Genomic DNA, 24356 nt, shown 5'->3' on the forward strand with positions numbered 1-24356 from the left:
GACCAAAACATTTGCTCTACACATATAAGGTACAATATTGTTCTCATATAAAATAATTTTGAAGCGAACAATGAAACGAAAAATAAAATGAGAGAGAGAAAACGAAAACAAAAAGAAAAAAAAGAAAACAAAATTCAAAATGCAACTGTTGGAATTATATTTTGTGATAAGTTCATTTTATATACAAACATATATACATGTATATATACATATTATTATATGATATGTTTATATACATTTATAATTTGAAAAACAATAGATAAAGCTTTAAGGTACAATAAAAATTCCAGTTTTATAAATATATACACATAAATATATTTTAATAAAAAGAAAAAAATTTTCAAAAAATATTATATTTCATTTCCAGCGAATTAAAAATTTTATGCGTATTTATTATATAAAAGCAGAGAATTGCGATCGCAAGCGAAAAATAATCGAAAGAATTTTAATAGCGAAACAATGAAAATGAAATAACCTAATTTTGTAAGTTGAATTATTTTGCAGGTAAAATCATGTACCAAAATAATTTAATACTAATTTTATATTAATTATAGTATTAAATTGAAATTAATACCATTATTTATAAAGCGAAAATAAAAAAATTAAGGAAATGAAATTAATTATTGAAAATTTGGAGGGAATTCAATAACACAGAACATAGAATATTCATGAAATCAATATTTTTTTTAAAATTGTGTTATTTGCACGGTATATGGGTATACATGCGGTTTTGGTCATGCGTTTTTTGAAATCGGTACATAAATTATGTTGCATGTATTTTATTTTAATATTGTTTTCAAACTTGGGTATAAATTTGAGCGCGTTGCAATTATTAATAATCATTTATTAAAAATTAAAATTAAAATAAATGCTTAATGGATTTTACATTTTTCTCTTTTTTAATTTTGATGCAATTACAATTATTTTAGTTAATTTTGTATAATATCCGTTTATTTTGTCTAATACCGTCTTTTAGCACCAATATAGTTATATACTACATTCTATATATAGATATATATATATATATATATATATATATATATATATATATATATATATATATATATATATATATATATATATATATATATATATATACATTTGTTTTTGAAATATAAAATAAGAGAAAATTCGCTTTTTTTGAAATGAAACTCGATAAATAATGTAGTAGAAAAGAAACAGATGAATTGAATTTAAAACTCCTCTTATAAGTATGGCGAAAAAGAATAAATAAAAATGTCAAAATCATGTGGTTTTTTCGTTTATTATTTATTTATTTTTTTTTATTTTTGTTTATAAATTTTTACTTTTCCAACAATTTCAACAAAATTCATTTTACATTATACATACATATCTAACCTACTATTTATTTTGATGTTGGTAGAGATTTTTAGTGATTGTTCGAAATGACAGCGATATTATTAAGTTAAAATTCTTTTTATAAATAAAAAGTTGTAATAATTTTATTTAAATATTAAAATAATTCGAATTTATTACATTATTATGAATATTAGATAAGAAAAAACAACAAAATTTTACCACTTTGTAAAAGTACTCGATAAATAATATAAATTATTAATTTGTGTAAACAGAGGTATGTAGATATTTCGCTTAAGTATTGGTTGTTTATAATTTAGTGAAAGTTTAAAATTTTTGTACAAGAATTTAATAATTTCGCTCGACTGAAATACGGGCTACAATTATTATTGGATATTATATATATATGTAAATAATTTAAAATTAATAAAAATTAAGTAGGTAATTGTAACATGAAATGTTACATTTTTACATTTTTGTAATAAGACAAGGTATCGAATGGTGAAAGTAAATAATAATACATACATAGATTTTTGAGTACTCAGATTTTTTTAGTAAATAGTATAATATTCTTTACATTATTAATTTCTGATTACTTACCTAAAGCACATACATATATATGCACATATGTATGTACTTTAGCAAAAGTTTGATATTTTATCTATTTAAGAATAAGTGTAGTTTTCATACTACACATTACAGTATGATGACCAACTCAGTCTTAAATGACATCACCATACATATTTGTTTGTTGTAGAGCTATGATTTATTCTAAGAAATAAATAGTATTAAATGAATAACTGTGCAAAAATTTAAAATAGAATTTAAAAAAAAAATGTTGTGAATATTCAGTTTAACCAGCATTATACACAAATCTATTCATTTTTAACAAATTCTTTAACGAAAGTGTAGTATAATTTTGCTGTATCCTTCATTAATATATCCAACAGTCGAATAATAAGAATATAGGGTTGTAGAATAATCGGAAATCTGGCGCTACCAATATTTTTGATTCAAATAACAATTTTAATTTGAATCAATAGTGTCGATTAAATTTTTACGATTTTCCTAACATTTTCCCTTGTTAATAATTAAAAAATAACTTGCTTACTTTGGAACAAAAATGAATACCTAGCTGCGTGGTAAAAATTATAATGAAAATTCATAAGTATAAATTGTTGCCTAGATATACATACATAAATATGGAAGACTAAGCTAAAAAAATGGAAACCTAGATACGAGGTGAAATTTATAATGAAAAATTAATAGGTATAAGTAGTTTAAAATATTATTATATATTTTGAATTAAATTTAAAAGTTCAAAAAAAGGAAATGTTTATATTTATAACTATTTATTAATTTATTTTTAGTCAAACATAAAAACGCAATATTTAAATTTTATCGATCTTTTGGAATTCCCGATCAATTTCTCGATTATCTTATTGATGTTAAATGAATGTAAAGTGGTTTTCAGGTCAAAGGAAATGCAAAAACAAACAATTGATTAAAATTAAATTAATAAAGTATAATTAAAATTAAATTAATAAAGTAAAGTAATATGTATATTCTTTGAATATATTACTTTAAGAATGATATTCAATGCAAGTATGATATTTTAATGCTAATTTGATAATACTACGCTTACTAATCTTAATTATGTACCTATCTGATGGGAATTTATAAATTTGAAGAAATAAATGTAGGTAGGTACCATCTCCACATTTAAAAATTTGAAATATTTTGAATGATATGTAGATTGTAAATTAAAAGAAACATACTCTATTTTCAAAAATATTACATTACAGGTCCTAGTAATATTAATTTGGTTTTTTCATTTGCAAAATATTGTAAAATTTTTTCATGATTTGTTGGATACAGCTTTTTTTTCCATTAGCCCTTGATATGTAACATTTTATTATGTGTTATATTAAACATTACAAATTTATATGTAATTACATATATACCTATATATATATAAATTCCTATTACAAAAATATACATATTTTTTTTTATCTTATCGTTAAATACTTATTACGAAAAAAAATTATAAAATTGTCTAATACAAAAATAATAAATCTAAGCCAATTTGTATTTTTTTTATAACCATAAAAATAATAGATTAATTCATATATAAATTAGTTAAACAAACAGAATTATAATAAAGATAATTTAGATTAATTTATAACAAAACTATTAAAATACATGTAAGTAATAAATGTATAAATGCATAAGCAATTATCTTAAATTCCGATACTAAATAGAATAATACTCGGATACAATATCAAATTGTATTTAGCTTATCTTAAAAGTATATTCTATTAAGTATATACATTTAAGTATAAATAAATGCATAACTACTTAAAAATATAAATATATAATGATATGATAAGAAAGGAAATTTTGCCGGTTCGGCATTATGTAATCTAATATAATATTATTAAAAAAAATTATAAAGGTGTGCTTACATATACAATAGAATATTATTAATAGTTAAATTTTTAAAAATTTAATTATTTGAGTAATTCATTCTTATATAAGTTATATAAGTGGTTTTTGAAAATATCAATTTAAAATAATAATCACAGTGAATTTTCCTACAGAGCTTGCTAGTGCTGTCTTGCAGGTCCGACCTTCTGATATGATCCCTGGATCCCTGAGAGTCGTCAGTGCCATTCTCACCATTATTGCCTAGATTTCGTTGGCATATTTGTATTGAAATTTTGAGTATAAGTTCACAAATTAAAGTGTTATAGAAATTCTTTAATAATCGAGATGCTTCTGTAATCATTTTTTCGTCAAAACTTCTAACTGTGAAAAATTTTAGTCATGCCAGAGTTTTTATGTTTACATGAACAATCTGATAAAATTAAATTAATTAATCATGTTTTATAAACATATCATTCGAATTTCAGATTCGAATTTGATTCCCAGAAATTTATTGTTTAACTTGAAAATTAAAACAGTGAAAGTTTAAGAGCCGGCAATAATTAAAGTTTATAGAACAGATTTCTTCCATATGTGACCATTAATCCAATTTAATAAAAAAAATATCTTAATAAATTAAGTTTCCTTATTAAGTTTTAATCTTATAAAATTATTAAATACTCTTTTTTTCTTGAAAAATTAATTCTTTCTCTTTAAAAAGTAGAAACTATTTGCTTTGTTGTGTTGTTGCATTGCATATTATAATATTTGTTCATATTTATTTATTTAATAAATATGTAAATAATATATTTTGGAACGAGCAGACAATTGTGTTACATAAAGAACTTAAAAAAATATAAAAAAAAAAATTGGAATTTTGAATTTTATATTTATAAATTATTTGTTAAATTATGTTTTGTTATTTTTAGAAATCCACAACCCTAAACTCACAGTACAGATCTCAATTTGTGGTGTAGTTTGATTATAAGAGCAATCTCATCAAATAATCAGCTCAAAATATTTTCATTATTACTTAAATTTTCTATTAAAATGTTAGTTCTAGTTTACTTATTTTGTCATATTATAAAATTGAAGTCGAAATTTAAAATAAATTGCAGGATTCTTAAATATTACATATTTGTTATACAATTTAGGATTTAGATTACCATAATAATAATAGTATTATTTAAAATAATTATTAGAAAAAAAAAACAATTACGCATTTTCAACAATTATTATTATGAAAAGTTAAATTTTATATAATCGGTGAGATTGATTATAAAATTTTTCTTTTTAATATTGTATTATTATCTTTAAATTATTATACATGATTGATTTTAAAGGAATAAGTATGCATATTGTAAAAAAATTAATGATAATCAAAAATATATTTAAAAATTTTAATTGTACTATTAAATTCAAAGTTGCTTACTATAGGATACTTATTTTATTTACATATTATTTTGATTACTTTAAATGTGGTTCTTATTATGGTTCTTATACCAATTTAAAATGTATATATTCAAATAAATATTAATTTTTAATAAATTATAATTGAACTTTTCAACCAATAACCAATAAATTTAAAAATTAAATGAAAAAAATCTAGTATAAATTGCACATAAATGTGAAATCATCAAAAGAAGAGAAAAATTTATAGTGCACTTTTGCTATCAATAAATTAATTGATACGAGTATTTGATTTTTTAGAAATTAATTGTTATATGAAATAGAATTTTAATATTGATTATTTTAATATATATTTTTATTAAACTAGTTCCGTTTAAAAAAATTTTTTACTTTAAATACCATCCAAGCATTTCTCTTTGAATTAGTATTCGAAGAAAATTGAGAATAGACTTTATATTTGATAAGCAAAGAGTTTTAATTCAAAAAAGTTTTCTATATTTAGTTTTCAAAATGTTTAAAAAATTAATTAATTTTGTACAATTTAGGGCATAATTATTTTTCTCGGTATTTCACTCGTCAAATGAAGAGAAGGTGAATATAATAACCTATTACCTATTTAAAATAATAATGGAATATTATAAACTTAATTAAAAATTAATAATATCCTAATTAATAAAAAATATTAAAATAATTTTTTAATTTTAATTTCATCGCTCAATAAACAATTATTCACGTGTAATGAAATATATTGTACAAATTTGTATATTAAAATATACAGGTTTGTTTTTTCTTTTCATTTTGTTCTCTCAGAGTTTTGTCTATAAATACTGATACGTATGTGCATATATAAATCGCACCTATAGAAAAATAGCCTCACATTACAAAAAACCATTTACTTAATTTTATATTTCGCGAGAGATAGAGATTGTAAAAGATTTACTGAGAGAAAACATTTTAGTATTTTAGCATTGTGTAATTTATTTAACGTTAAAGGATCTATTTAAATGCGTACGTAGATACGCATATACGCAAAAAGTTAACGGATTGAAGACATCACGTGTAGTCTGACATTTAATATCAAAATTTATTTAAATCTTAAATTTTTAAGTTTTTAAAATTTAAAATTATTTTCCAAAATAAGTTTGTTCATATTGTTAAATTTTAAGTTTGTGCTTTATTTGAAGTGAATTGACAATAAACAGATAAATTTGACATTAGAAAAAAAAAAACGAAAAAATAAAATCACAATTTGTCAAAATCAAAAATTTCAATATGTTTGCGTAGGAGCATCACTCATTTAAATCACTTAATTTAAAATGTATGCGTATAGGAAGATTTTGACACAAGCACTACGCTCCCATTTAAGTAAATCACTTAAATTGGAAATGATTTTGTTAATTTTGATTGTAAGCAAATTGTTCCTGTTTATGGGAGTTGCGTTACGTTAACACTTCAAAAAGATTCACTGAAAAAAATTCATATCTTGTGATTTAAACAGTGAGCAATACGATTATTGTGATAGACAATGCTTCAGATTTTGAAAAACAAATTGTAATTTTCTTCAATAGTTACAAAATAAAATTTTACAAATATTTTTCTTGGAATCCGTAAGAAATTGCATATTCCACCTCAAAAAAGAGTACAGATGAGATCGCATTTTACCGTTATTTCTTTTATTTTTTTGCCACATTTCATGTTGTGACAGTGTTACTTTATAGGTGTGACACTTACGTATTTATAATTTTTTTTTTCTCTGTTTTACCTTTATTAAATAAAAATTTTTCTTTATTTTTCTTTTTTCTTATAATTTTTTTTTTATTGATTAAAATTAAAAACTTTTTTAAAGTACACGACAGAATTTTCGTTTATTTTTTTTTTTTTCCATGTTATTTGTATCTTTAATATCAAAAGTAAAGCAAGTACAACTTCGGAGTTTTTAATTTTTTTTTTTTATTTTGTTATTTTCGTTATCGTACAGTTACTTTAATAAAAAAAAACCCAAGTACAACAGAAAAAAAAAAAGAAAAAAATTAAAATAAAAGAGAAAACATTGAAGTTTATTTTTTTTTTCAAAATTATTTAAGAAAAAAAAAATGTGTGCTTTTTTTTTTAACTATACCCAATACCCATAAACATTTCTGTGTTAATTATCTACCCATCTAATTTTAGTTAGTTTCTTGAGTTCAACAAAGTTTGAACACTTTATAATAAAAATACCGGATCGCTGAGAAGAAAAAAAAAATGAGAGAAAAAAGAAATAATAAAAGTAGTAGAAAATAATAGCAATAACAAAATATAATATAAGAGAAGAAAAGAAAGGAAAAAAAAAATTTATAATCAAAATTGTATAGTGGATCGCGCAATCTAATCAGCTGGTTCGATGAAAAATAAAAAGAAAATTTTTTTTTGCAAATTTTTATTTGTTTTTTAAAGTGTCTCAAGCTCAACTCAGTAACACATACCTATACCTATTTATATATACATATATATATATATATATATACAAATTCAATAAAAATTATATTGAATTTTATAATTTAATAAAAAAAGAAAAAAAAATGTGTTAGATGTAGACATATACCGACATAAAACATGATAAAGTTCAAAATTTACACGTTTTAAAAAATGTAATCAACAAAAAAAAAAAAAAATAAAACAAAAATTGAAAAAATAAAAAGTTTTAAACATAAAATATTAATTAAGAATAAAAACGATAAAAAAAATATATGAAAAAGTAGTAATTCAAATTCAATATAGAAATTTTTCACTAATAAGTAATAAAGAAGGAAATAAGAAAAAATCAATTATTTAAAAATTTTTATACATAATATAAACGCACCTATATTTGGTATATACCGCAATTGTACATACATACATATTTAAAAACAAGTGTCGTGAATATTAAAATATTTACTGTCGTGATTTCAAATATTTCATATCGTATATAAGTAAATATTTTGTTATACCAGGCTTATATATATATATAGAATAGAGAAATTTAAAAAAAAATAATAATAATAATGTAGAAAAGAACGGTGATAAGTGAAGCAGTAAGAAACCCCAAAACAAAAAAATAAAATATAATTATTACAAATGGTTATAAATTAGCATAAAATATATTTTACAAATTATTTCAATATTTTCTATTTATAATAAAATATAATTTAAAAAATAAAATAATTTTCTTATATTAAATTTAAAAATTATTTAAATTCCATGTTAATTAAAAAAAAAAAAATATTAATAATATTATTAGTGTGCAAATTAATATAAAATTAATTATAAAATTAATTATATCGTAATTCTTGTACGTCATAAATTGTTACTGCCGCAACAAAAACGCAAAATATAATGAGAAAAAAGAGTAACGTGTCTTCCAAATTAATAAAAGAAAGAAAAAAAATTTCCTTGCTAATTAAAAAGAGTGACGAATTAATAATAAGTATAATTCTTTCTATTATTACTGTCATACAAGTATTTAGACAATAATACTATTAAGTATATGTACTATTTAATATTTCATACTGTTCACCAGCACCTTTCTTTTAACTTATTAATAAATTAATATGAAACAATATAATATTCAAATTAATAATATAAAATTATTATAAAAATTATTGATTAATCATTCATCATAATTATTATGACAATATTTCTCAATTTTTCTCAATTTCATCTCTCACTATGTAGTCGTCACAAATCACAATGATCTTTTAATTTCTTTTTTTTTGAATAAATACTATACTTATAATATTGTGATTACTAGAAATATAATAAATTTATATAACAAAATTTTTGTAATAAAATAAAAATCAAATAAATAATATACATTTTATAGGTCGAAGTATACGTATATTGTTCTATTATACTTATATGAATTTTATATTAATGTGATGTGATCTCAGCTATAGCTTTAATTCAATATTTCAATTTAAATAGTATATCATGAGTATAAAATTTAAAATTAAAGAAAAATTGTAAATAATAACATTGATGGTGATAATAATAAAAATAATAATAGAAAAGAGAAGAAAATATTATAAAATGTTAATAAAATTAATGAGTATATGATTAAGAGCTTTAAAAATAATTGAATAAGTTAAAAAGAGAAAAAAAAAAATAAACATGTACTTACTAACCTATAGCCCAATCAGAATATATAAAATAGAATAAATTTCTATTTTATTCATACTTATAAGTATAATAATTTAATAAAATATTTGGGTTAATACTAATAAAGTGTTATACTAATTGAATTTTACAATTAAAAAATTAAAAAAACTTAACTTTAAATATTATTTTGTTTTGTATAATAATCCTGATTAATAAGAATAATTCAAATGAAGACAAAAACAAAATTATAATAATAATATTTATATATATTCTTAAAGCGCCAATTTAAATCTAAACCAGCTGATATAAATTACGGCACGATAAAATATTCATACTCGTATATACTTAATAATAATTGTAGATGAATGGATAATGTATAAAATATAGCACAGTAATAAGCTTAAAAAAAATCGTGTATTAATCATACATAAATAAAATACAGAAAGTCTATAATATAATATATGTACATACAACAAGTTTTATTATAACAGTGTATACATTTTCATACATATATGTTATAATGTTTGATTAAATAGTAGGCAACAATACATGAATAAGAGAAATATATACGTATCCAAATAAATATATAAGTATAAGTATATTTTTTCTTCTTCTTTCTTCCAAAAACCTTGAATTGTGATATTACATATATAATTTTATTTTAGTATATTAGCATTAATATATAAAATAATATCTAGTAAATATGGATGGCGGTTATTCAATTCAAGATGTTCGACGTCATCGTCGAAGTATTTCTCAATTGATAGCTAGCATGGGTAGGATAATTTCATTTTTTTTATTTATTTGTTTTTGTTATTTTTTACATGATTTCATTTATTTATAATATTCTCTCATAATATTTTTATTATTATTATTGTTATTATTTTTTTTTTGTACTTTCAATCTTATATATCTAAAATACTATTTGTTATACCATGTGTATCTTGTATTATTAATATAGTCAAAAAATTTTTTTTTTTTAATAAATTTTGTTTTGATTTTTTTTTATTTTAAAAATAATACAAAAATATTTTTTTTTGTAAATTTTTTAGTTTCTCTCGATCATTTAAATTGAAAGCATTGTATTTAAATTTTAATAAAAATTTTAAAGAATATCTTTTATAGCATCTATATTTATGTATATATTCATGTAAAATAATTATATAAATGTGCAATTATACGTATATACATACATTATTGTATATAACATATACAACGTGTTTGATAGTACGCATAACATGTTTGATTTACTGACACATTTTTATCGGCATTCACTCTTTTTTTTTTGTTTCTTGAATAAAATGTTAGCGAAAAGAATTTTAAATTTATATACATAAGATACAATAATGTATGATATGTGAGATTTAAAGCGATGACCGTGTTAATTATAATTTAATTTGTGTAAACAATAAAAATAAAGAATATTAAAGATTTATGTGTATATAATTTTTAAATAAATAATTAATATTGTGAATATTGCATATTGTGAATATTTAAATACAAAATTGTATTGAAAATTTTCTTTAACAAATCATACATACTCGTAGTATTGCAACAAAACATGTGTATATAAAACAAAATATGCTATTTTTATAATAAGTGAATAAGTAATAAGAGTCGTGTTAAAAATTTAGATTGTTGCAATTTAGAAAATAAATTCTTCTTGTTATATTTGTTTATTTATTTAGGTAAATTTGTTGTTATTATTTTGAATATTTTGTTTGTTTTAAAAAAAAAATATATTTACTGTCATAGAATTGCATATTGAATATTTTTGAAATTGATTGATTAATTGATTGGGTAATTTAGTAATTAAAGAAGTTATTGATGATATTTGTGGCCTATATACCATACTTGAATAAAAATCTTTGAATAATTAATGTGCTTATTAAGTTAAAAATCAAAGAAAAGCCTATAATTTTAATAAAATATGATGTCATCTGTGATGTATGGTGTTTTTGCACATAACACATAAGTGAACATACATTTTTATATATGTACATATTATTTTTTACAATCTAGTTTATTTTTATGATTGTATTTGAGAGATTTAAATTTTTTTTTATGATTTTAAATTAAAATATTTTGGGCATTTTATGTTATTTTCATAAATTCTTTTCTATTTTTGTTTTTTTTTTTGCGAAAAAAAATTTAAATTCAATTTGTTTATTTTTCAATTTATCATTTGAAATTTTTGGCCTTTTGTTAAAAATTTTTTGGTGTTTAATGGACAGATTAGTGTTGATCCCATGCAGAAAATGAATGGGAAATGAATTAGTACTTATTTACATTAATTTAAATAATTTAATTTCAATTAATAACCATTATCATTTATAACAATATTCGCTTATTATTTGATAGTCTAAATAGTAAATTAAAATTTTTTAAGAATTTCTTTTAGAATTGTTCGCGTATTAAGTACATCAAATAATTTTAGGTGCACGTTCCCGGTATATCTGCAGTTTCCTTGAATTTTTTCTATAGCATTACAAAAATTAATTTCATGGTGTTCTTTAAAAATTTCAGTGCGGTATTGTGAAAATATATATATGAGGGTCCATATGCATGTATTCGACTGTAAATTTTAAAATGTAAAGTAAATAATGTGCTTATAAATAGGAAAATTGAAGTCATTATCAAGTTGAAAAAAAAAATTTACAAGAATTTCTTTTATACAAAAAAAAATTAATTATAATTATTATAATTATTTTTTTTAAGTAAAAAGACAAAAATTGCTGACATTTTGTTTTTAATTTTTGCATAAATTCATGTGATATTTACCTATATTTTATGTATTTACATACATATACTCGTACGAATACATATACATATATAATATGTCTGCACGGCGTATAAATATGAAGTATATTTTTGTTTTATACTGTTATATTAGTAACTTATTAAAAAAATTAAATATGAATGCTGTAAGTATTTATATTTAATTTTTCTTAATTTACCTTTAATCGAAGTATTATGTTTATTTTTTGACAATGAACTTTCATGACGATCTACCTTCATTTTTATTAAAACTTGTAAACTATAATTTGTATGACACTTGTAAACTATGATTTGTATTCTTTAGTAATTTCATACATGTATGACAGCAATTTAGAATTCAATACAATATTGTATGAGATCGATATATGTTGCATATCATACATGTTGCATATCATACATGTTGCATATCATACATGTTTGCATGACTGAGACTCTTCTGTATATACTATTCGAATACATAAAATTTATAATGTATATATGTAAATGAATTGATTTTTATAAACAATTTTAATCACATGTTATATAAATATCAAGTAATTAACATTTTTTTTTATATTAATAGTAAATTGTTTATTATTTCATTGAATTTTAAGATTACAAAAAAAAACACAAGTATAAAGCTTTGCAAATTAATTTGAAATTTAAATTCTCAGATTTTTATAGATAAAACAAAAAACTTATACAATAAATAAACTTTAGTTGTATTTTTTTTCTAAAATAAATAAATAATAATATAGAATGGAATGAGATAGAATAAATAATTAATGATTATTAAAAAAAGTAAAAGATTATAGTGCTCTACTGTTTTTATTCTACTAATTAGTATTTAAGAATACTGTCATACTGAGAGCGTATTTTCATGCTAATTTAAACAGAGATTTGTTTATTACCGGAAATTTTATAATACTCGTAAATTGAAATGTGTAGCAGTAAAAGTCAATTATAAAATACGATTTATGCTTATGTATATCAAAAAATAGAGGAAGTATAACAATAATTTCGACAAGTTAAGACAACAGCAATTTATTCGTTTAACGCGACACCGAAATATTCTTGTTAGCATTTAGGAATGTTATTTTTTTGTTGCTTGTCGTATTACTTATTTGTATGACATACTAAAATCGTTTCATGTGCAACGATTTTTGTATGTCATACAAAGTTCTAATCTTTTTAAAAATTATATTAATTCCATTCTGTCACATTTTGCACTTGTAACATTATACTTGTTTGAAAACAAGTCGATTACAATTCTAATCTTGTATAAGAAAATTACATATTATTAAAAATAGAAACAAAATAAAATAAAAGTAATTAAAAATTAATTAAAATTTTAATTGAAGAAAAATTTTAAAATAAAAAAAAAATGACACAATTTTTTCTTATCATTTTTCATTTTTAATATTTTTGTACTTATTCTCTCTAAAAATTAAAACATAAAATTACAGTTATACAAATTATAATATTATTTGCGTGTTAGTTTATGACATAATTTTTGATTACGACTTGGTTGTATTTACACAAGGCATGTATGAAAAAAATGCTATTTTAAGGGTGTGTTTGTATAACATTGAAAAAAAAATTTTGTTTTTTTTTATGAATCTGCAAAATTTATTTATTTTTATTATTTTTGTGTAATTTAATGCTTTGAATTAGCGTCTATCATAAACAATCTTTTTTTAAACAAAAATTGTTTGTGTATATATGACTTTTTTTATAATCTTTATTATTTCTTTTTTGTCAAGATTTATTCTACAATTATGTTTGATTATATTGTTGACAGGGTATGTGTAGGGCCAATGTATTCACATGTTGTAATTATTATATTTAAAATTGCTGTCACATTAAAGTTTCTCATGATATACAACAGATGTTATTATGAGTTCTATAAAATGTTTATTTGCAAATCACACATATCCTTGGTTTGACTTGCTTAAAGGGGAGGTTCGGACACTTGGAAGTCCTCCTGAAAATGGCTAACCTTGGAAATCAATCTTAATTCAAAAAGTTCTTATACTAGCATGTGCAGCATCTAAATTATTTACGATAATAGAATAATGAAAATACATACATTCATGTACAATTATGTCCAAAGCATTTGTGTTTATTTATGCAAATAAAAACGTCTAAATTCCCAATAAAATCATGAAATTAAATTAAATTTTTTAAATAATAAAAAATATAATGAAAATTCTTTTTAAAAATTTGACATATGAATTAACACGGAAATGTTACTATATGGTGTTTAGGGCAATCTAGTGGCGGAATATCGTAATGCAGCAGATCTTTGTGTATATTTCTCTTTTACACTTATTTAGTTTTCACATATCGGAATATAAAAATTTAAGAAATATAAAATTTGGAAAAAATTTAAGAAAATTATATCTTGACAGCTACTTTCTCTAACACATACATATTAATACAGTGCACATACATTAAGGCCATAATCAAAATGGAAACAACAAAATTTCAAGGTGGTCGTTGAAAAATAAATTTTGTACAAATGTACTTTTAAAAAAAAACTTTTCAAGTTGTTTGTCGAATTCAAATTTTTAAGGTGACACATTCAATAATTTTCATATATAATATATTCGACATTAGTTTTTGGCTAGAATGGACGAATGAAAATTTTACAACAGTTCTGGCGAAATTTTGTATGGATTTTGTAGGTTGTTCAAGTTAAAAGATTTATTATGCTCAATACGTTTATTTGTTACCTGTTGTTCCAATGAAATTGTTCCTCGTATAACATAAGACTAATTTTTTGTATTTAATTTAACATTTAATTTTCACTTTGATTTTTTTCACATTAAAATTTGAATACCGCATTTGCAAAACAAAAATTTCATGTTATAAAATGTCATTGATCGAAAAAAAAGAGAAAAAGGTTGCCAACGCCTTTCCATTCTATTGCAAAATTTCCCAAAATTTAAATTAATTTTTTTTTTGTACATCTTTTTGTTTTTAAATCAATTTTTTGTTTTTTTATTTTTAATCATATTTATTGTGTCTTTAATCTATTATAAATACAATAAGCACCATTGTTAGATACTTGTACTTAATTATGCTTAAGACCACTTACGTAAATTACGATAATTAAAAGTACAGCTATTGTGTGTATAATGTTTACTTGTTATACGTTAAGACTTGTATACGTATAAGGGTATATTTTTAAAATAATAAAACTTTAGTATACGTATACATATATTTAATCATATATGTATACATACGAAAATACTTAATTTTCTTAAGTATTTAATAAAAAAAAAATTTAATATTTTTGAAATCTTCTTACTTAATTTTGTTTATTTGTCTAATGAAATTTTTATAACATTTTCAAATTTCGATGATTATTAATAATTTATTTGTCCATACTTTTGTTTAATCTTATCAAATCATGTGGATATACATATATACAGTTGTATAGACATGCAAATTAAAAAACCAATATGTATATGTATGTATAAGTTTTGCAATTTTATATAATTAATAAATTATAAGTTGTATAATTAACATAATCTTCAAGGTTACCAGATCAATTAGGTCAGAAAATTTATTCACCTGCATGATTTATTACGCTAGGGAATTCCGAATATTTTTAAATTTACAAGTATTGTAAATTTACAATATTTTTATAGGCTATATATTACGTATATTTACACATTAATATGTAAACATTAAATATTTTAAAACCAATAGAAAGCTAAGCACTATAAATAATAATTCAAAAATTCACCCATCCATATATTTAATCGCGAATATTTAATAAATTTTTTTGTGCAATGATCTACTGAATTTAATTATTAAATATTTAGTATTCTAATTTTACAATTTATTATTGTATAATAAGAATGTGAACATTATTTTAAAATTTGAATTGTACAAATAAGATTTTCGAAATATTTTTGTGTGCTTAACAATATAGGTTGAAATTTTCACAAGTTTAGCTAGGTTTTCTGTATAGTCTATAATTGTATTAGATTACATACTTATAAAATTATTGTAATTTTAATTAATAACGGTTTAATACATATGTATAAAGATTTTACGATTAATATTGCCTCATGCTTCACAAATGCTTCACAAGTATTAATTACGTAAATCGTGCATATATTATTAAAAATATTAAATAATCTTATACCTATGAATAATTAAAAAAATTAAATTCATATTTAATTTAATTTGTAAAGTAAAACAAGTTTTTATTCTATTATAATTTAGAATATTTGTTATACAGTGAAACTTTTCAGAGATGAACACTGTAAAAGTAAAAAAAAAAATTGTATTTGCTAGAAAGTTTTTCAATTCTGCTACCCCTTAAAAAATTTTATGTGAAAGAAGAAAAAATTTTGTCAACAGAAAAATTTGGAGGAAATATTTGTAAATTTTTGAATTTTTCATATATGTATTTGTTGCACGTGCCCCAATTGTGTCAAAAATTATGAAATTTCTGTCACAAACGTCTTACAGATTTTAATCAATATTATAAATTAGTTATTATTTCTGCCGTTACAAGATAAAATCGAAAAACTTGAATTATAGAGTTTTAATATTATAATTCATTATTCAAATTGTTATTAATTTAACCGTTCTGTCAAAAATTTCTTATAACCATTCTGTCAAAAATTTGATTTATTGTTTCTCAATTTATTTCGGTATTATATTGATGTGATGAAGTTATACATTGGAGTATATAAGAAGTTATAAGTTTCTTTAAATTAAAATTTATGAAATTTTATTCTGCAATAAGACAATTCGTAGATTATATACTACATAAAACATAATTTTTTATTACAAAAATATTTTGTAAGCTTATAACTTTTAAAATAATTCATGAATCATTGAATATAATACTATATGCATATGTAAATGTTATATTATGATAAATTCATTTAAAAATAGAAATATATAAGTAATCACAGTAAATGTTGGCACACGTGATTAGGTAATCTTTGGTAAATATTCTTTTGGAAAAATTTATCTTGTATATACGTATTATTAATATACAAAATGTATTGAGATTGTTATACAGGGCCGTACCCGTAAAATGCAATATTTCTTATTTCATATTGGATTTAGTTAATTGTTTCTATTAAATATAACACATATTACGGAAATTTATTATAATTTTATAATCTCGTAAATTATTATAATTTTTTTCGTAAATATTCTTATACCCTGTAATATTAAATACTGAATAGATGTAATGCAAATACAAAATGTTAAAATAAACGCTACTGTGAATTAATTGTTTGGGTATTTTCCGAATTTATTTTAAATGTTTATTACGGCATTGTGAGATTATATAATATTAATCTGTAATACAAAATTTACATAAAATATTTTATGAATATTATAAAACAAAATTTTAATATGCTAAGAGTAAATAATTTTGTGTTTTTAAAGCATAAAATATTCAATTTGGATTAATTTTAATTTTTGTATGGTCACGGTTATTTTAATAAATAAATAATTTAATTTTTTTGCTTTATACTTTATTTTTTATTTATTTATATGTATATATTTATATTTAGAACAAAAGAATAATATAACAATAAAGGATTAATTAAAAAATTATTGTTACTTTTAAAAATGCATTCAAAATTTTTATGAATCACTTAAACTTAAGTAATCCATAAAATTTTATTTTAATTGAATATAAAGTGCAATATAAATTTATTTATATTTTTGATCCATTGTGAATAAGTACTGTTTGTATAATAAAGGTATAGCGCTTTGTCCGATTATGAGTGGTAATAATTATAACTAAATTGTGTAGTTGACATGATAATTTTCCTATATTATTATTATTATTAATACAGGTATGGGTTATACAACCACAGCTTTACAGTCAAATTGTTAGTAACCTTTTAAATAAATAAATGATATGCAAAAATTAATCACTATTTTCAAAAGTTTACACTAATTTATTGCTTTAATGATTTGGAAAAATTGTAAAAAAAAGGTATTATGATCGGAGCTGAATTTACTAGCTAAGAAAATATTTTTTTTAAATTTTAATATAAAATCCATTAACTGTACTACAGTTTTTCTTACAAAACGATTAATAAGCTTTACTGCTTGCTCAACGTTTTCTTTTGTGATATCTCGCGTAAGCGTAATCTTAGACTGCAGTCCGTACAGCTAATAAGTTAATCTAGCATACGGGTTATATGAGTCATAAAATATTTATTTAAATCACAAGATCTTGTTATTTGTGATTGTTGAAATATTATGGGTAAACAATTAATATTTCACACATGACGCCGTTAGTAATAAGCCATTTTTAAAAATGTACAAAATAAAATTCAAAATTTTTCATAACTGTTCTATTATTTTTAACAATTTTTGTATTGTATACTATTTATAGAACTTCAAAATTTTATTTTATGTAACTACCATATACATATGTATATGTATATGTATATTTTCAAATATTTACTTATTATTGTAACACAAACGTTGACAATTGGCATTCGCCACGCTTTTTGTAAATCAATAACCGTGGTAAAATATAATAATATTTTATTAATATTCCATAAACGTAACTGTTATACACATGAGGTTTTTTTCAAATTATATAAAATTTTTTATATAATATTTAATTAATGCGGTTATATAATGTATAAATATAGGTACTATATTTAAAAAATTGAAAATTATTCATTTTTTTTAAGAATTTAGAAAACAAATTTTTAATTTCTTTTATATTAAACAGTTAAAATACTTGTTACTTTTCAATATTATTTAAAAAAAAATTATTTGTATTAAAAAATTTAAAATGTCTTCCGAACAATGTCTTTGTTGGCGTAATTACATATTAAAATTATTTTAATCTTACAATTAATTACAAAATTTTCAAAATAATTTTTGTATTAAATTATTCAATTATATTTTTATATATTTGTAGAAGCTGAAATGTCTAGATCATCAACAGAAGGTATACGTAATGGTGGTGCTGATAATAATGATTCATCTTCATTAGAAGGTACCGATGATGAACCGGTAACTGGATCTGAAAATGCAATAAAAATACATCATCAAATAAATTTTTTACAAGAAATGCATTTATCATTAGAATCTGAATATGATGAAACACTTGAAGTACCAGATTCTCTAACAATAATATCAGTTGGTGGAGATAATCCAATTTTAGTTGAACGTAATCAAAAAGATGGTAGTGGTGGTGATGATGATGATGATGATTTAAATAATATTAATGATCAGATGGATGGTAATGACAATAATATTAATGGTATTGATAATAATTCAAAATATGAAATACCATTTACATCAATTTATGGTACACCAATTAAATTTACATCATTTTCAAGGAAAATTTTTATGCCAAATTTAGAAATTCAAGTGAAAATTGTTGATAATGAAAGAAATGCAACAACACATTTATTAAATCCAAATTTGTAAGTTTCAAATTATTTACATAATTTTTGATTATTTTTAAAAAATATTATTATTATTTTTTTACTTATATTTTTTAGATATACAATTGAATTAACACATGGAAATTTTACATGGCAAATAAAGAAACGTTATAAACATTTTAGTCTATTACAACAACAATTACGTGTATTTAAAGCATCATTAAATTTTCCATTTCCGACTAGAAGTCAACGTGAACGTCGTGCTACAATTAAAAGTACAATACAAAGAGAAGAACAAATATTTAAGGAATGTACAAATTCTACACCCTTAGCACCATTAAGTGGAGAATTCAATAATGTTAATAGTATTACACCAGAATTTTTAGAAAATGATCGTAATCTTAATAGTAATTCTAATACAATCGATTCAAATATTAATAGTCCGGGAAGTAGTTTAGTTAAAAATACGACAAAAAAGTCAAAGAAAAAATTACCTCGTTTTCCAAATCGTCCAGAAACTTTAATTACTGTTGAATCATTACCAACGAGAATAAAACAGTTAGAAGAATATTTATATAATTTACTAAATATAAGCTTATATCGGAATCATCATGAGACAGTGAGTATAAAATTAGAGAAATATTCAAATTGTTACTCTAAATTTAGCTTGGATCGGCTATTATTTATTTATATTTAATACTTTGCCTTGTCCACAATTGTGTAAAACATGACTTAATATTTGTTTTTATTAAAATTACAGATTAAATTTTTAGAAGTTTCAAATCTTTCCTTTGTTTCCGGCCTGGGAATAAAAGGTAAGGAAGGTGCAATTTTAAAAAGAACAGGATCGACTCGTCCTGGTCAAGTTGGCTGTAATTGTTTTGGTTGTTTTCATGGAAGATGTTGTGTTCGTTGTAATTATTTTTGTTCAGACGTTTTATGTGGTAAATGGAGAAATCGTTGGTTATTTGTTAAAGAAACTTGTTTTGGTTATTTGAGGCCAAGTGATGGTGAAATAAGGTAAATAAATAATTTTGTTACATAAAGAATATGCACTTTGAGACCCAATGATACATAAAAGGAATTTCTTATTATTTTTTGTAGATGTGTTGTTCTATTTGACCAAGGATTTGATGTTTCAACGGGTATTTATCAAACTGGTATGCGACGTGGATTACAAATTTTAACATATAATCGACATTTGGTATTAAAATGTTGGACAAGAAGAAAAGCAAAAGATTGGCTTTCATATTTAAAATTAATGTCTAATACTCATGGTATAATATTTTAGTAAAAACCATTAAAAGAATTTTTTTCAATTTAAATTTTATTTAATTTTTAAAGCCAAAGATTTTACACATCCGAATCCTTACAATTCATTCGCACCACAAAGATCATACATTAAAGCTCGTTGGTTTGTTGATGGTTCTAATTATATGAGAACTGTAGCTGATGCAATGGAACTAGCAACTGAAGAAATTTATATTGCCGATTGGTGGTTAAGTCCCGAAATTTATATGAAACGACCAATAATTGATGGTGATTATTGGAGATTAGATAGAATATTACATAGAAAAGCAAGTCAAGGAGTTCGAGTATTCGTTTTGTTATATAAAGAAGTTGAAGCTGCTTTAGGAATTAATAGTTATTATAGTAAACAAAAATTACATATGACCCATGAAAATATTAAAGTTATACGACATCCAGATCATGCTAGAGCTGGTGTTTTATTATGGGCACATCACGAAAAGATTGTAGTTGTTGATCAAACTTACGCTTTTGTTGGTGGCATCGATTTATGTTATGGTAGATGGGATGATCATAGACATCGATTAACTGATATGGGTAGTATAACAACTTCAAGTATAAAAAAGAGGTAAAAAGAAAAATGTTTTGCTTTTTAATTTTATTTTCATTAATTTTTAATTGAATTTGTAGTAAAGACAACAAATATTTTGATGATGCCGATTCAGCAATAAGTTCGCAACGCTCAAGAAATGTTACTATCGATTTTCAAGATTATGAATCACAACAAAACTTACCACAATTATCTCCAGGTGAACATTTGTATATGCCATCTGCATATGGAAATGAAGATGCAAAATTAGCTGAGAATATAAAACAGGACACACCTGAAATGGAGAGGAAAAAATATTTAGAAAAATTTAAAGATAATATGATCGATAATATGAAAAAGGGAAAAGAAAAAATGTCCATGAAAATTGGTAATAAAAGTCCTGCCGTCTCACCATCTAATGATACGAAAAGTTTATTTTTTTCAAGTCATGAAATTGAAATGGCAAAACGTGGAGGCGTTGAAGATCCAACTCCACATCAGACAAAGGTGGCTTCAGAATATTTTGGTGAAGCAAAATATTGGTTCGGAAAAGACTATGCAAATTTTATAATGAAAGATTTTGCGTGTTTAGAAGCCCCGTATCAAGGTACAATGGCTGTGTTCCGTATAGAAATACAATTAATATTTTAAATTATTTCTAAAATATTTTTAGATCTTGTCGATAGAACCACAACACCAAGGATGCCATGGCATGATATTGGTATGATGGTTATAGGAGAATCTGCACGTGATGTTGCACGTCATTTTATACAGCGATGGAATGCAGCCAAATTAGAAAAAAACCGAGCCAATCAATCATTTCCATATTTAATGCCAAAGTCTTACAATGATATTAGATACAATGAAAAGTTTTTATCATCTATGTCCTTAGAAACAGTAACATGTCAGGTGCTTAGAAGTGTAGAAAGTTGGAGTTGCGGTTTTATTGAAAATGATTTAGTTGAACAGAGTATACATGACGCTTATGTTGAAACAATAACAAGAGCACAACATTACATTTATATTGAAAATCAATTTTTTATTACTTTACAAATGAGTAATGGAAATTTAGGTGTTCGAAATCAAATTGGTGAAACATTATTTAAAAGAATAGTTAGAGCTCATAAGTAAAATATATTGTTAATAAGTATAATAATTTTACTGAAGCATTTCCTTTTATAATTTTAGCGAACGTAAAGTATTTAGAGTTTTTGTAATAATGCCATTACTGCCTGGATTTGAAGGTGATATTGGTGGTGCTAGTGGTAATGCTTTGAGAGCTATTACGCATTGGAATTACGCATCAATTAGCAGGTATATGGCGTTTCTTTTTTTTTCACGTTTCTATATTCTAGGAAATTTCAAAACCTATTATTTTGATTTTAGGGGTAAAAATTCGATTTTATATCGTCTTAAAGAAGCTGGTATTAAAAATCCTGAAGAATATATAACATTTCATAGTTTAAGAACACATGCTGTCTTAAATGATACTCCTATCACTGAATTAATATATGTTCATTCCAAATTATTGATTGCTGATGATCGTGTTGTTATTTGTGGTTCAGCTAATATAAATGATCGTTCATTAATTGGATCTAGAGATTCTGAAATTGCAGTTATAATAACTGATATAATGTTTGAAGATGGACGAATGAATGGTGAACCACATCCAAGTGGTTTATTTGCTGGTCGATTACGTAAATATTTATTTTCGGAGCATTTAGGTATGTTAGAACCAGGGCCAAATAAAATTAAATTCGATATTGTTGATCCTATTATTGATACGTTCTGGAATGGAATATGGAAAAGAACATCATTAAGAAATACCATTATATATGATGAAGCATTTAAATGTATACCAACTGATAATGTTAAAACATTTGATGATTTACAAAAATATTTAAATGAACCGCCATTAATTGAAACAGATTTTGATTATACTGTAAAACGTATAGCAGATATTCAGGTATATTTTAAAATTAATATTATAATTTACTTAATTAATTAATAATTTAAAATACTAATATATTTATTTTTATATATTTTAGGGATTTTTAGTTCATTTACCATTAGATTTTCTAAATTTAGAGAAATTAACACCGCCAAGTATAAGTAAAGAAGGTCTTATGCCAAATTACTTATGGACGTAAAAATCAAACAAAAAAAAAATGTTCATAATTTTAAAATTATATTATACAATAATTTTTTTTTTTATTAAAAATGTGCCTCTTTTTTATTATAATTATGCTTAAGTATAAGAATGTTGTAAACGCATTACCAAGTATAGGTTGTTTTTGTTGTAACTAATAGTAGATTGATTTTAAGTCAATTACAGTATTTAAATTATACAATACTTAAAATTATTTTTTAATTGTTTTTTTTTTAGCATTAAGGTATTAAACTAAATTTATACAATTTTTTAATCAATTTTTTTCCTTTTTATATTTAATATATACAAAATGTAATATCGATAGAATAGATAATTTATATTTTTAAATAATTTTTACAATAAAAAAATTAAAAAAGCATTTTATTTAAAAATATTAAAAAAAAGAACAAGAAATTGGTTTTATAATGTCGTCCCCAGAAATAACTCTATGGCCGTTATATAATTTTCCTAATTATATATGTTAGTTTTTCAAATCAAATAAAGATGTAAAAATTAGGCTGAAATGTCTCACTTTACAATTAAATAGCTTTGTAGTAAATTTCTGCTTCGAAAAGAGAATTCCTAAGACTCAAAAAAACTTTTAACTATTTTATTTAACTAAAACGCAAAAAATATCCAACATTTTATATGTTAATCGTGAGAATTCAAAAACAAAATCTAAATTTTATTCAATTAAGAATGCTCTATCATTTATTTTTTGTTCTAAAATTTTATTAACCTACTGTATATTTACTACCTACTGTATATATTTTTTCCATCTTTTACAATGTGACAATAACAAATATATTATTGAGGGAAATAAGAAAATGTTGATAAATAAAGTTGCTAAATATTATGACAATTTTTGTGGATGAAAGCGCAATTTGTTCTATAATAAATGAAAAATGTATGTGTATAGTATGTGTATAAACTTTATGGAACATTTTTT

The 24356-nt window shown here is 22.0% G+C and overlaps 1 protein-coding gene across 4 annotated transcripts; it reads left to right on the forward strand.

The window, feature by feature from the left end:
* Positions 1-1416: 1416 nt before the first annotated feature.
* On the forward strand, positions 1417-23735 carry LOC129613326 (phospholipase D2). 4 transcript variants are annotated; one of them, XM_055527323.1, is made up of 11 exons: positions 1417-1594; positions 18950-19460; positions 19539-20040; positions 20182-20441; positions 20526-20698; positions 20766-21297; positions 21360-21865; positions 21932-22385; positions 22447-22572; positions 22645-23224; positions 23307-23735. In XM_055527323.1, the coding sequence occupies exons 2-11, from the start codon at positions 18958-18960 to the stop codon at positions 23406-23408; spliced, it is 3738 nt and encodes a 1245-aa protein (XP_055383298.1). In that variant the 5' UTR covers positions 1417-1594; positions 18950-18957; the 3' UTR covers positions 23409-23735. The 4 variants fall into 4 exon arrangements, with proteins under 4 accessions (XP_055383298.1, XP_055383299.1, XP_055383296.1 ...); XM_055527324.1 differs by lacking the exon at positions 1417-1594 and adding an exon at positions 7748-7778; XM_055527321.1 differs by lacking the exon at positions 1417-1594 and adding an exon at positions 9824-10040.
* The last annotated feature ends 621 nt before the right edge of the window (positions 23736-24356 follow it).

Source organism: Condylostylus longicornis, unplaced genomic scaffold (genome assembly GCF_029603195.1).
Source record: "Condylostylus longicornis isolate FDR11 unplaced genomic scaffold, ASM2960319v2 ptg000083l, whole genome shotgun sequence".
NCBI classification, from domain to species: domain Eukaryota; kingdom Metazoa; phylum Arthropoda; class Insecta; order Diptera; family Dolichopodidae; genus Condylostylus; species Condylostylus longicornis.

Bases quoted from the DNA above. Each gene is read 5' to 3' on its own strand.
- LOC129613326 (XM_055527321.1), top strand. From the start codon at position 9,968: ATGGATGGCGGTTATTCAATTCAAGATGTTCGACGTCATCGTCGAAGT. The intron at 19,461-19,538 runs GTAAGTTTCAAA...TATATTTTTTAG, and splicing joins CATTTATTAAATCCAAATTT to ATATACAATTGAATTAACAC. The intron at 22,573-22,644 runs GTATATGGCGTT...TTTTGATTTTAG, and splicing joins AATTACGCATCAATTAGCAG to GGGTAAAAATTCGATTTTAT.